The following is a 13,156-nucleotide window of genomic DNA, read 5'->3' as shown; positions in this document are numbered from 1 at the left end:
AACTCTGAGAATCTCAAGGATGGGTCGATCTCCCATCTAATCATCAGATGAAATTACATAATCTCCCTCCACTACAAGATTATCCAAATATCACCCCACCGTCATGTTGAGGGATCCCTCACCATGATTTACAGACCACAAAAAACTACAAAGTGATCCCTCGACATGATTTACAGACCACAAAAAACTACAAAGTTAACATTTGTTCGTATACCATGTATAATATTCTTCATCCAGGACATGTTTAGTGACTGACAAATCAAGATTATACAAACAAAATGAAAAATGACAGGAAAATAAAGTAATTAATCCCTATTTTCTTGCAGATTTTTGTTGCTGCCAATGGCCATTCCAGTCTCCCCCATGTGGGCATCTGTAATTGCAGTACTATTCTCGAACTTCACTGTCGGGGTAGTTTCCATACTTGCAGGCTCACTTTGGTTAGGAAGTGGCGTTGTAGTAACAATCTCCTCAAAATTGCCCTCTATCAGTTTCTGCTGCTTTCGGATCTTCTGCGCGGCCGAATCAAAATCCCTAGAAGAAGTGACCAGAGAAGGATCTTTCAAAGAATTCCTCGGACCCACGGACACTATCCCCTTCGAAGCATGCAGGTGTTGCAACCGATAATCAGTTTCTGGTCGACGACAGACCTTTCTCAGAGGAACTATTTCCTGCACACACACAAAACCTAGCATAATCACATAAAACTTACAACATTATCAAATAGAGACTCGTACATTAAATTGATGAGCAGCACTGCAGCATATAACCCTTTTCCACAGCAAATAAACTAGAGTTGTCTTGAGCATGGTTTTAAATTTCCACCGAAACTGACACAAAATGACCGAAATGTTTCCATTTCCATCCCCACAGAAACCGAAACCGAAATGAAATGCAAAAACCAAAATCGTGAGTGTAATAGTCTTATACTATATTGGTATGTATTATATAATTATATTTATACGTAGTGAATGAAAAATGTGTTGCGTGCATTATTTATAAATATTTATATGAATTAAATGTGAAATTTGGCAGGTACTAAATTGTTTGGCATGCGCAACAGTGCATGTCATTAGGTGTTTGATGTTTTTAAACCATTTTGGATGGTTGTATTGCTTATATGACGATTTTCAAGTGCGTATTTGTGCTTATTCTAGCCTTTCCTGAAGTTTCATCTTTATATTCTATCATTTTTGCTCATGCTTTCATACGTTTCCTTGATTTTACAGGATTTCCACCGAAATTTCCAACGAAATCAAACGTTTCTGTGGCGACCATAATCGAAACCGAAACCTAAATTTAAAACCTTGGTCTTAAGTATATATTATTTTCCATTAGTTTGTGGTATGAATTACAAGGTCTAGCAACAATGGGGACAATGGCGAACGGGAAGTTACAGGAAACAGAGAATGTTTGGGATTGAGAAGGGGAGATTGGAGGAGTTGTGATTGTGGCGTCGTTAATTTTAATAACCAGGAAATTCTGTGCCCGGTACCAAATTCAGCTGATACCGGGCATAGAAAGAGAAATAACACATGCCCGATAAAAAACTGAATCTAGATGGCTAGATCACATCAGATCCTGTCACAACTATGGGAGATGGCCTAGTAGTGAAGCCTGCATCGGGTTCCGTGGCTATTCTTAGTAACCAATCTGTCGGGCTTAGGGCCTCTAGTCAGATGAAAGAGGAAGGAGCATGGATTTTGCTCTGATCTCTAGCCCTCACTTGAATTCATCCTTATTGAAGGATGGTAAAATTGCATTAAAACCCTAAATAGCGGGGTATTGTCGGGGTATTGTCGGGGTATCTTTGGAAGGTAGAAGGATAGAAGCAACAATAGTGTTCAACAAGGCTGAGAACAATGATGCAATTCAGAAAGAGAAGCAATGTATCACAACGAAGGTTGATGGGGAACAAAAGAGACCTAACAATGAAAGTATTTTCAGCCCTAAGAAAGGAAAGGAAAGACTTTGAGGGAGTTTGTAAGACAGTTGATCAATGATGTCGAAAATCATGGCTTGGAACATTACAGGGTTGGGTTCAACCTCTAAAATAAGGACGAGGAGAAACTATAGAATTTCTAAAAACTTAGGAGATTTTGTGTTGGCAGGAAATAAGAAAGCTTATTTTTTTATTAGATATGTGCGGGCTTTGTGGTGTCATGATCCTTTTGATTGGATACATCACCTAGCGATGGGCAGATTATAGGGAATGATTTTCATCTAGGATGCTAACTGTCTAGATAGGGGGAAAGCATAATAGATAAGTATTTTTCTATCCATCTGCTTCGAGAATGTGCAGGATGATTTTTGTTGGAAATTCTCTTCAGTGTACAGTCTTAGCGATCCAAAGATGAGGCTGTTTCTTTGGGCGGAAATGGAGGATATCTCTCAATGGGGTAGCAGCGCTTGGTGCATAGGGGATGACTATATTACTATTCATTTTGGGGATGAGAAATTGGGACCCACTAGAGGGACTAGCATGCGGAAATTTAATTGTACTACAAACAATCTGAGCTTGGGGGATCTTCCTGTGGATGGCATGAAGTTGCAACCGTGCCTGATGATGGCTCTTATTGATCATTTTATGTTCTCTACTGAGTGGGAGGAACATTTCCCCAATCCCCAATCTCTATCAACTAGCAGTGCATATGACAATCGCCCTCCAATCTTCCTAGGGCAATTTCTAGTTAGAAGCTCTCCCCCTCAATTTAGACCTGAAAAGGCTCCTTCTGCAAGGGTTCAAAAAGTTGATTAGGGAGTGGTGGCTGGTTAGCATCACCCGGAGGGGTTGCTGGCTTCGGAATGGGCAAGAGACTTCAGTTCCTTAAAATTAGAATCACGATGTGGAAGGTAAAACGGATAGAGGATGAGAGAAGAATGAGGGAGTTGGTTACCTATTATTTCAAAAAGTTGTCACAGGCCAAGGCAGGATGGCATCCATTTCAAAACTCTATCATCAGTGGATTGGATGAAATTAGAAAAAGGGTTTGAAGAAGTTAGATGGGTGGTTTTTTCCACGGATGGAGATAGGTCGGATGGATTCAATATAGCTTTTTTCCAAGAAATGTGGGAGAGTTTGAAGGTGGACATTATGAAGGTGTTAGAAGAATTTCATAGGAGGGGTAAACCAAATCAATGCCTAAAGGTTACGCTATCTCTCTTATTTTCAACTCATCTGATCAACAATATATACACAATTCTTGCCAAACTCCTAGCTAATCACCTTTAGTTAGATCAATCATCTAACCTTTTCATGGAGTGCATGGAGATTCTGACATCGGTACTACCTCAACATGACTATTTTGTGATTGGAGCCACTTATTCTACATACTTTGGAGCAGAGCCATTCCTCATCGTCTCATCATCTTGTGGAGATTAAGTCCATTCTATCCCAGACTTATTATTTTTACTAAAGACCGGTGTATTACTTTTAGTAAGTGCAAACTTACGATTTTCAGTAAATCCAAACATTGGCAAAAGACCTTCAACCCTCCTTACAAAAGCTAAAGGCGGAGAGCACTAGAGAGGAACTCATGAATTTTCGAACAAATTAGTTCCCTCGATGAATGGTGTGGAAAATCAGGTCCAGAGTGGTGACATGGGCATTGCAACACAATCATTTCGGAGCTATTCGGTTGATAGCATTCTTAGGAATTGGTATACAATTTTGAAAGGTGTGGTCCCTAAAGAAAAAGTAGTATCCACATGGAAGCCCCCTCTAGTGAATGCTCTCAAACACGATGTTGATGGTTGCTCCCTTGGCAACCCAAGCATGGCAGGTACCAACAGGTTCTTTCATTGGCCCGATGGGCGATACGGATTCTTCTAAGGTGGATGTTCGCAGTCTCCAGAGAAGATTCATTGTCCCCTTTAGTCAGATGGAGGTTAATCTAGAGGTAAAAGGCAACTCTTCCAACATTATGTCGTGGGCCAAGGGTAGTTGTGATAGTTTGTGGAGACTACCTAAATTCATTGATGAGATTAGAGAGAAGTGTTAGGTTTTTCTCTTTTGCTCTTATTCCTTGAAGCACTAATGATTTGGCTGATAGTCGCCAAAACAGGAGCGTCTAGAAGATCATTGTTTATGAGGCAGTCCTTGCCCTCCTTTCCTCTTATTAATATACATTACCTTTATCTTAACAAAAAAAGGTTGAGTATGTACTAATTACTTCACGTCAGTTTTATCCTCATATAGTATCTACAATTGCCTGAAATCACAGACGTCGTGAGCGATCAATCATTTATTTCAACGTTAGGCAATAACTAAAAATTAGAATTTCATCTCGAACATCCCAAGCTGGTAAATATCAACAATGAGTAACTGTGATTTCCTAACAGCGCCAAGCTTGCAATTAAACAGACACGAGAAAGAGTATAAGAAGAATTTTTAAATAAGTAAATATTTTCAGGCATGCCACGGTTGATCAAGTAAAACCCAGTTGCTACTGGGGTCCAAAGAGTCTAAACACAACAAAAATGACCATTTCAGTGTCAGTGATTTGGACATCCAACTCATAACCATGAATAGACACTGGCATTTGGTAGAATAGATTAATGCCATCAACACGCAGTCTTAGGACAGATAAAAAAAATCAAATAGGACCAGTAAAAAAAAAAAATCAAATGGGTATACCTCTGACTGATCATGATCATAACGAACCAGAAACCTACAACGACATCCCCGTACATCATGTCTTCGTCTCTGTGCATCAAGGACATGGGCATCAAAGTAAAGAGCCTGCTCTTTACCTTCCTGAATATTTCCAAAGGAAAGAAAACATTGTCACTCCAAATAGAACATGGATCTAGGGTTTATCCAAATAATGGAACACGATTTTAGAAAAAAAAAATCATATAAAATGATGGCACCTGAAAACAGAGAATAAGATCTCCCGGAAGTACTACGACACATTCAGTAGCCTCACACGGAAGGGACCGCTGCCTCACACATTTCCGCACATTAATCCACTCATCCTCCTCTGCACCAAATCCTGAAAATCGAACACGAACTTCCTGAAATAAACAGAAAGTTTCATATGAGAGAATGGGGAAGGTAACTGAAATGCACAAGTTTTATACGTACAAGAGCGTATAATCTAGAAGGGGGAAAATAATTTCAGTTCCAACACATTATTGGTCTGCTCAGTGCTGACTACTAAGTTTTTTATTCTTTTCAGATTTAGTGAAAGTCAGTACAACTAGGTTTGCATAAGAACAACTCGGAATGATGGAACCTTCCTTCTTAAAAGGGCCAATTTTTGTAATAAGGCATAATATCCTTGATATACAAACATAGCTTTACTACAAAAAATAAAATCCATTTCTTTAATTCTATAAAGTGTATTAGTATTGGTAAAAGTGAATTTCGAGAATTACCGGGTCACCTGTGTCAAACATTCTATGAGAAACAAAGGTTGAGACATCATACCTGTAAAAGGAAAACACAACTGATTTATTATAATCAATTCTATAGTTCAAGAGTACACTAGATTCTGAAACGAACTAAAATTTAATACATTACAGACGCTGGTGAGAGAGCTCCCAAGCATTGTAAAAATATGTATGCCTGCAGGAATCTCTTTCTGCAACAATGTTTTTATCCAATAAAGTATTCCATTTGAATGCCTTAAAAGATAAATAATCCATCTTTTGCAAATTTTGTAGTGGTTTCTCATTCCTGAAATATCGAGTCTTGAACCCCTTATTTCAATGGGTTTTCATCCGACCAGCAGCCATACGAATACATGCCGGAGGAACTTGTTATGAAAGAACAGTTCTTTACCAAGTCCAATGGTTATCTAGCCGCGCCTTTATTTTGACACAAAAACACTACTTGTGTGAGGCATGTGCCACAAGGCGAGGGGTGCCTCAAACACCCTAAGAAGTAGACCTCAAAGGGTTAATGTGCTAGGAGCCTATACTTCAGAAAAAGGATTATGCGTCTTGCGAGAGGCAAACACCATTGTACACCTCTTGACAACCCCGTAATGTCAAAACCGTGAGCAAACAATATTCTTTTTCATGTACGGTGATAAGGATAGAGGCACTGTTCACCGAGTCAATCTTCGACTCGCCCGAGTCGACTCCTTTTCACCAAGGCTGACTTCTCATCTGAGTCCAAGTTTTATGCCACCAATTCAATCAATACTCCTTTGACTGGGTGAATCGACTCCTTTTCACCTGGAACCTCGAAAAACTCTGTTCAGGAACATCTATATTATCACCAAAAAGTATATTTAAGAAGCTCAATTGACACTTGACCCTCAATTGACACTTGACCCGGAGAAGTTTCCTCACAGCTGCTCTTTTTTTTTTGAAAAAAAATATATATCATGCATTTTGTTGTCCATTAAACAGAATTTTTCTGAACAAATGCTATCTAATAAGCATGCCTGGCTATTGGAGGACTTTAGTAGGTTAAAAGCATAATAAAGGATTGATAGAGGAAAACAACAATAAAACATGTATTCTTGGTGCAGAGAAATTACGAGTAAAACCTGCCCAAGTTGTTATTTGTGGTAGCTTGCTATGAGCATGGTTTTAAATTTCGACCGAAATCCGAAATTTCAGATCGAAATTTCGGATTTCGGTGGAGACCGACACGAAATGATGAAAACCCGAAACGGTATTTTATTTCGGCCGAATTTTCGGAATTTCGGTCGAAATTTCGATATTTCCGAAATTTCACCCAAAAAACCTGTTTTTTTTTTTAATTAATTTAATATTTCACAAAATTTCGGTTTCGGCCGAAATTTAATATTGAAAAAAATAGTCTTTTCTTTGTTGTACCGGATTTCGACCGAAATTTCAAAATTTCGGCCGAAATTTTGAAATTTCAGGGGTCCGAAACCGAAATTTTAAACCATGGCTATGAGCACAGCTGATTACTGACAAATTTATTGACTGCATTGACAAATTTACCAAATACTGACACATTTTCTAGAAGTAACCACTTTTATCTTTGTTTTCTTCGGTGCTAAGAAATAACCATAGAAAATGGACACTAACTACTAGAAAACAATAGTGTATTCATTTCATATCACATTCATCCACGGTTTCAAAACTCGGACTCTGATGAAAACTTGGCCACTGTAAAAGAGTCTCGACTAGGGAGTTTATGATTGAAACGGCCAATTTTCATTGACTCGGGTGAGTCAAAGGAGTTTTGATCGACTTGGTATAGCAATGCAAAAGGGAGTCGACAAGGGCAGGTCAAGGATTGATGAGGGAAGTTTCTAAACAGTACATTCGGCATGGAATCCTTCCTTTTTAGTTCACACGAAGATGATGTTTTAGTAGATAAATGCCTGAAAATATAATAATAAAAGGAACTAATTGAAGTTGGATACTTAATTTAATCAAGTAGAAATATATAGTTGATTAATGGAATAGAGACAATATAAATCACTACATATATATCCAGAAACATAATCACACACAATGGGATGACGTACACAACCAAGCATCAACATCCAAGTGATTTAATAACTTGGTAAGAAATACAAACCAAGCCCCATCTCTAACTGATTTGGCTTCAAACTCTATCTGAGGGCTGTCTAAAGCATTCCTTCCTGCATATAGGTTATATAAACTAGCATGAATCAAACACAACAAAATTTAACAAGTTCTCCAAATACGGCGTGAAGATAGAACAATGGCAGAACACAATATGGGTTACATAAACCACCTGAAGGAACAGGGATAGAATGAGGCACATTTCTTAGCAGAAGTGAATCATCCCGAGGCATAGGTGATACACTTAGTTTCCCCGGAGCCTTTACTAGTTTTGCCCTTTGAGCATACCTCCTATTTTGGAACCAGTTCCACACCTGTAACAATTTTAACATAAATAAAAGCTTCCAAACTTCCTCATTCCAATGATTAATAAGCTAAAAAGCGTCTAACCTGTTTGTATTGCACAACAATCTTTCCTGTTCGATCCGCCGACACACTTCAAGAAAAGACAGATACGTCATTTTTTCCCCAAATGCCATCATGACAGTATTTGAGCCTTTCTAGTGATAAATATTTTTCGTAGAAGTTACATGTCCATACATACCTGAACTTTTCTGCAAGAGAGTTCATAATTTCACGGGAAGGTATCGCATTATTTGACTCTTGCAAACATGCTTCCATCTCCACCACCTTAAAAAGAGCCAGCATCAGGTCATTCCATCAAAATGTGAAATCTAAATATGTATCCAGACAAGAATAAGTTCCCAACAACCATTTCAAAAAAAAAAAAAAAAAGAATAAGGTCCCAACAAGATTCTAAAAAACAAAGAGAGAGAGAAAGAAAGAAAGAAAGAAAGAAGATTAAGTTCCCAATAAGATCCAACACTCAGTCAATATATTAACATAGTCAAACAAGTAGATTAAGTTCCCAATAAGATCCAACACTCAGTCAATATATTAACATAGTCAAACAAGTACACCAACTCAGGCGAATGAGTACAGTAGGATTTACAAGTAAGTCTAAAGGGTACGGTTTGCATCTAACAAACTAATGTCCTAAAACAATTCACAGGTACAGACTATGAAAAAAAACCTTTCTGGATAGAATACGTGAAAAAAGCGACGGTGTTTGGAAATTCATGACTACGAACAATGTGTTTGACCTCAGACTCATGACTCCGGCATGTTGATCCAATGACTGAGTCATGTATTTTTCAACTAGCTTAATAATGGTAAAATAGGAAAAAGAGGGCATTAGGTGGCAGACATGCACAGAAAGAAAATTGGCGTCATGATTTGTAAAACTTGTCCTAACAGCCCATGACACATCAGATTCATCCAAGTAACGGTAGAGCCAACATTCGTTTCTATCTAGAATTGCCAAAAAATCGTATCTAATTGGACCACTTCTGGCTGAACAGATTTAACCCGTACGGTTCATGAGGCAATATGCAGGCTTCCAGACCATAACTTTTGAGACTCAGTAAGAACAATTTCTCCACAACTACAAGCACTGATTTAAAACATTAGGCATCTGTTACCGTGAAAGCTGATCTTCTTAAAAGTGAATTTGTATTTTTGCCGAGTCTTTACAATTTAAACGGAAAACAGTACCTTTTTTCTTTTCTCGGGAAATTAGAATTCCATTAAATGAAGGAAAAACAGAATGCAACAGAACATATAGAATCTACACGATGGGATAAAGAAAATGGCATGGATGCAAATTTTTCTCATACCTACTTAATTTTCGGCCCAATCAGCCAACTGTTTTGCCTCACAGTGAATGTTGAAGACACAAGGAGTGGCTACCAGAATAGAGTATTTCAATACCTACAGAAACTAGTATTAAAGTCACCGTCGGAATTTTTCTTAGGCCCAGGGCTATGAGATACATTCCAGGCATCTGTAAGTACATATGATGAGCAAGATCCACGGGATAAAATGTCAGGGCAAAACTAGTGATTCATAATGGCTGTGTGGGGCCCATAGAACCCAAAGGAGCAGCAACAAAAGGAGCAAACTTTCATTTAACATCTCCAAGCACTATGCCTGCCATACAATCTTGACGTCCATGAACTTAATTCATCATCTTCAGCCAATCTGATATTCTTTCTCTACTTTCAAAGAGAACTTCTGACAATAACAATTACATATGGTTGGGATAAACAGGCAAATATAGGGAGATTGTATCAAAGCACAACAAAAACCCTAACTTACAGAGATTGTTTGATCATGTTCTAATTTCCTTTTTGCTGCACATATACTTGTATAAGGGGTATAGGACAATCATATTTTTTCTCTCTTGAGTGTACTGAAGTTGAACCCATCATCATTCACTCATGCCAATACCCACACCTGCCTAAAAGTCTCAATCTTCTAAGAAGTGAGTTAACCGTATTTCTATATGTTGAGGTTGATTACTTTGATTAGAAATATTAAAGTTTATGTGGTTCAGATATCTATTATATATTCATTTCCTATGAAACAAATCCTCTAGTAGTGTTTTCATGTTGATTCAACAAATGGTGGGTATTTTTAATTATCTTCGTGATATATTTCCAACCAGGGCCCCATAGAAGTTAAGAAACACCAACTTAGTCCGTCCAATTGAGAGGAACTTGGACCCTTTAAATCCCCTAAAAGCCCACTTTCCAATTATTGTGTTCATTGTTTGTTTGTTCTAAGGATATTTCCAAGAAAAATCAGAAAAATCCTTATAATCTTCTGTTGGGTGAAGGAGACAGATATGACCAGCAGGAACAAACATAGCCTCCTTATAGGTCATACAAATCAATTTGACGCCGTGGCAATTGCATAGTTTAAGTGCCATTGAAGCAAAATGTTTGACATTAAGGTCCTTGGGCCATCAGGATAGTTCCTTAGAATCGAGGTTGCTGGATCCATGAAGGGGATCTTTCTCTCAGAAAAAGTAAGTCATTGATCTTCCAGAGTGGATCGGAACTTGGGGCCTAAGCAAGATAAAAAACGTGTGAAGCTAAACCATACTTGCTCAAGTTTTAATGAGGGAGAACTTATTCGACAGGTCTCACAATCACTAGACCAAATTTAGCCCATGCAGAGGGTACTCTAAACGTTAATGCGTGCTTTAAGATTTCCATCTAATTTGTTTGTGAAATAGTACAGAATGTTAAACGTTCAGTTGGTTGAGGGACTACAAATAATGGGCAATCTTCCCGGCATTGACAACTTTTAGATGCCGATAAGTAGAATTAGTAAAGCATAGAAGATTATTGTTCATTCAATGCGTGTTGTGCATCTTGGCCTGTGTGTATGATTGAAGAGAGAGAGAGAGAGAGAGAGAGAGAGAGAGAGAGAGAGAGAGAGAGAGAGAACTGGTAAGTAGTTACAAGGTCAAGTGTAAGGTAAATTGGCAGTTCCCAAAAATATCTCCTTACCTTTCGTTGTTGCACATTTCTCATTCAAGTGTTTCCCTATGATACCCAGATACGAACATGGACACGGACATAGGAACGGAGATGCTACTTGGCATTTTCCAAAATAAAGGACAGGGATACTAATACAGGTATCACATGCCATGAGATAAGATACAAGACATCTATAAATAAAATAGCATACAACTTAACTAGAATTAACTTAGATGACGAAATTAATGATAAAATTAAAATAGTACTTGTAAGAGTCACATACACAAAATTTATAATTACAAATCTAAGACATTAATAAGCAATAAAAAATAAACATGAGAGTTAATGTGAATCGAGAGGCATAGGTTTAAAACAAGAGAATTATTTTTCCATGAAGTATCTGTAAGTATTTGAGTACTGGGTCGTGTCGCAGATGGTACATTGGGCCTCTAGAAGTGTCCGAGCATCATAAGTTTTCCTCTCGTCAAATAATAAATCCGATTAAAATGCAAAGAAATTTTACAACCACCTGATGAAGAAATTCAAACCCAAGCAAAAACAGTTAAAATACCTCAAGAGAACAATGCAATGGAGAGAAAGAGTATTAAGTGTCGATTTCAATGTGAAAACTAGCAGGAAAGCAAAGCAAAACTTGAATTAATATAAAGGCTTTTGTAATTATCTAAAATGTCTCCAAAAAGAGTGATTTACATCATACAAATGGACTATTTTCACTACCGACCAAAAAAAAAAAAAAAACATGGACTATTTTGAATTTTCACTTCCAAAACACTTTCCTTCCTAGACACTCACTCTAATTTAAAAGGACTTATAAACGTTTCTATAAAACAAGTTGCAATACTCTGAGAACATGGACGGACATAATAAAACTAAAATAAATTTTCTCTAGAAATATTTTTTTTTTTTTTGGATGGTTTCTCTAAAAATAATATTCCTAATATAAATTATCTCTAACTATAAATCAGTCAATCTTCAACCTTCTTATTTCAATTTAAATGTTCCCAACTAAAAATATAAACCCTCAGTTTCAAATAGTCCCGCCTATTTCCATACCAGCAACATTCTAAGACCCAACTAAAAAATCATGAAATTCAAATAAAAATCACGAAGTTTGATGACAATTTGTTCCTCCAAAGGTCATTCTCTCATCTATAATTCCTGGTATAAAAATATAAAAAAATTTAATCTGTGTCGCATCACATTAACCAGATACACATCATTTAGCTCCATAAAAAAATAAAAAAAAAGATTATTTTAAGTTGATCATAAGTTCAAATGAGGCATGAAGGCTTCCTTGGAAGCCATTAATTATACCATTTATAAAACTACCCATCTAATTATTTACAAGCAAACCCCTTCAAAACCATTTGCATGTAAGATTATATGCAAATATAAGTAAGAGTTACCGAAGGGGGGGTCTTTAATTTTGTACATGTGTAAAAATAAACATGTTAGAGGTGCATTAATAAAATCATAACAAAAAGAGAGAGAAAAAAAAATCTACTCCTCTTCACAGTAACAGAAACGAAACCCTAATCCCATGAGATTCAAAACCCAAAACAGTCATGCAAGGAGTGGCAAAGCTCAGGATATCAGCTATAGAAAGATAATAATCAACAAATCAAGATAGTAATTTATGAAATTTTTGAGTTGGATTAAGAAAGTGCGAAAATAAAGAGAGGGTTAGGGTTTAGGGATTTGAACCTCATTGGGTGTGAATCGGAAAGCTGGGACTCCGCTGTGTGGAGGTCGACCCATTAGATTTAGGGAAAATGAGTCCTTTTTCCTCCTCACTTTTACTTCTCCAAACGCCTCTCTGCAAAAACTTCGGGTCCTTATCAAAATCCAGGAAAAAAATTTATATTTAAGGAAAAAATTTTAAATAGTGGGAGATGATTTTTAACACCCCTGTAGGATAATGCGCCTCATTGTAATGTGATTTGACGTCAAAGAGTGGGCGCATTATTCTACAGTGGGGGCGAAAATATTATCAGCGGGCTTAAAAAGAGTAACATCGGCATCACCGTTTAGACAGTCTCTAGTCAACACGTGGCATTGATGCTGCCGTCAGATCTTTTCATCTGTTAGAAAGATCACGCCCAACGAAATCACCCACATTATACATATGTAATTACATAAGACTTTTATGCATCTAGTCTAGAGAAAAGGAGGGATGCTCTTTGATTTGAGTAGAATACATGAGATCTTGTAAGATCTTACTGTTAGATTGTTTGGGTGGGAGATTATGTAGTAAGGTTAGATTAGGCAACTTAATTAAATTGGAATGGTCT

General features: G+C 37.3%; 1 protein-coding gene across 1 annotated transcript; it reads right to left on the bottom strand.

The window, feature by feature from the left end:
• Positions 1 to 188: 188 nt before the first annotated feature.
• On the bottom strand, positions 189 to 12,724 carry SHH2 (DNA-BINDING TRANSCRIPTION FACTOR 2). Its single transcript, XM_077382701.1, has 9 exons — positions 12,570 to 12,724; positions 8,063 to 8,148; positions 7,909 to 7,954; positions 7,691 to 7,832; positions 7,511 to 7,574; positions 5,380 to 5,431; positions 4,873 to 5,016; positions 4,637 to 4,756; positions 189 to 671 (listed from the first exon to the last, which is right to left on the bottom strand). The coding sequence occupies exons 1-9, from the start codon at positions 12,621 to 12,623 to the stop codon at positions 306 to 308; spliced, it is 1,074 nt and encodes a 357-aa protein (XP_077238816.1). The 5' UTR covers positions 12,624 to 12,724; the 3' UTR covers positions 189 to 305.
• Positions 12,725 to 13,156: the final 432 nt, after the last annotated feature.

This window comes from Tasmannia lanceolata, unplaced genomic scaffold (genome assembly GCF_043159265.1).
Source record: "Tasmannia lanceolata isolate RefF3 unplaced genomic scaffold, GAP_Taslan_0.1 ptg000002l, whole genome shotgun sequence".
Lineage (NCBI taxonomy): Eukaryota > Viridiplantae > Streptophyta > Magnoliopsida > Canellales > Winteraceae > Tasmannia > Tasmannia lanceolata.
This window is presented reverse-complemented; position numbering and strand designations above follow the sequence as displayed.

What these genes read in the sequence shown, in the direction of transcription:
- SHH2 (XM_077382701.1), bottom strand. Translation starts at nt 12,623, where the DNA reads ATGGGTCGACCTCCACACAGCGGAGTCCCAGCTTTCCGATTCACACCC. An exon ending in TCTCTTGCAGAAAAGTTCAG is followed by an intron (nt 7,955 to 8,062) that starts GTATGTATGGAC and finishes CTTTTCTTGAAG; the next exon opens with TGTGTCGGCGGATCGAACAG. An exon ending in ATCTTATTCTCTGTTTTCAG is followed by an intron (nt 4,757 to 4,872) that starts GTGCCATCATTT and finishes GGAAATATTCAG; the next exon opens with GAAGGTAAAGAGCAGGCTCT.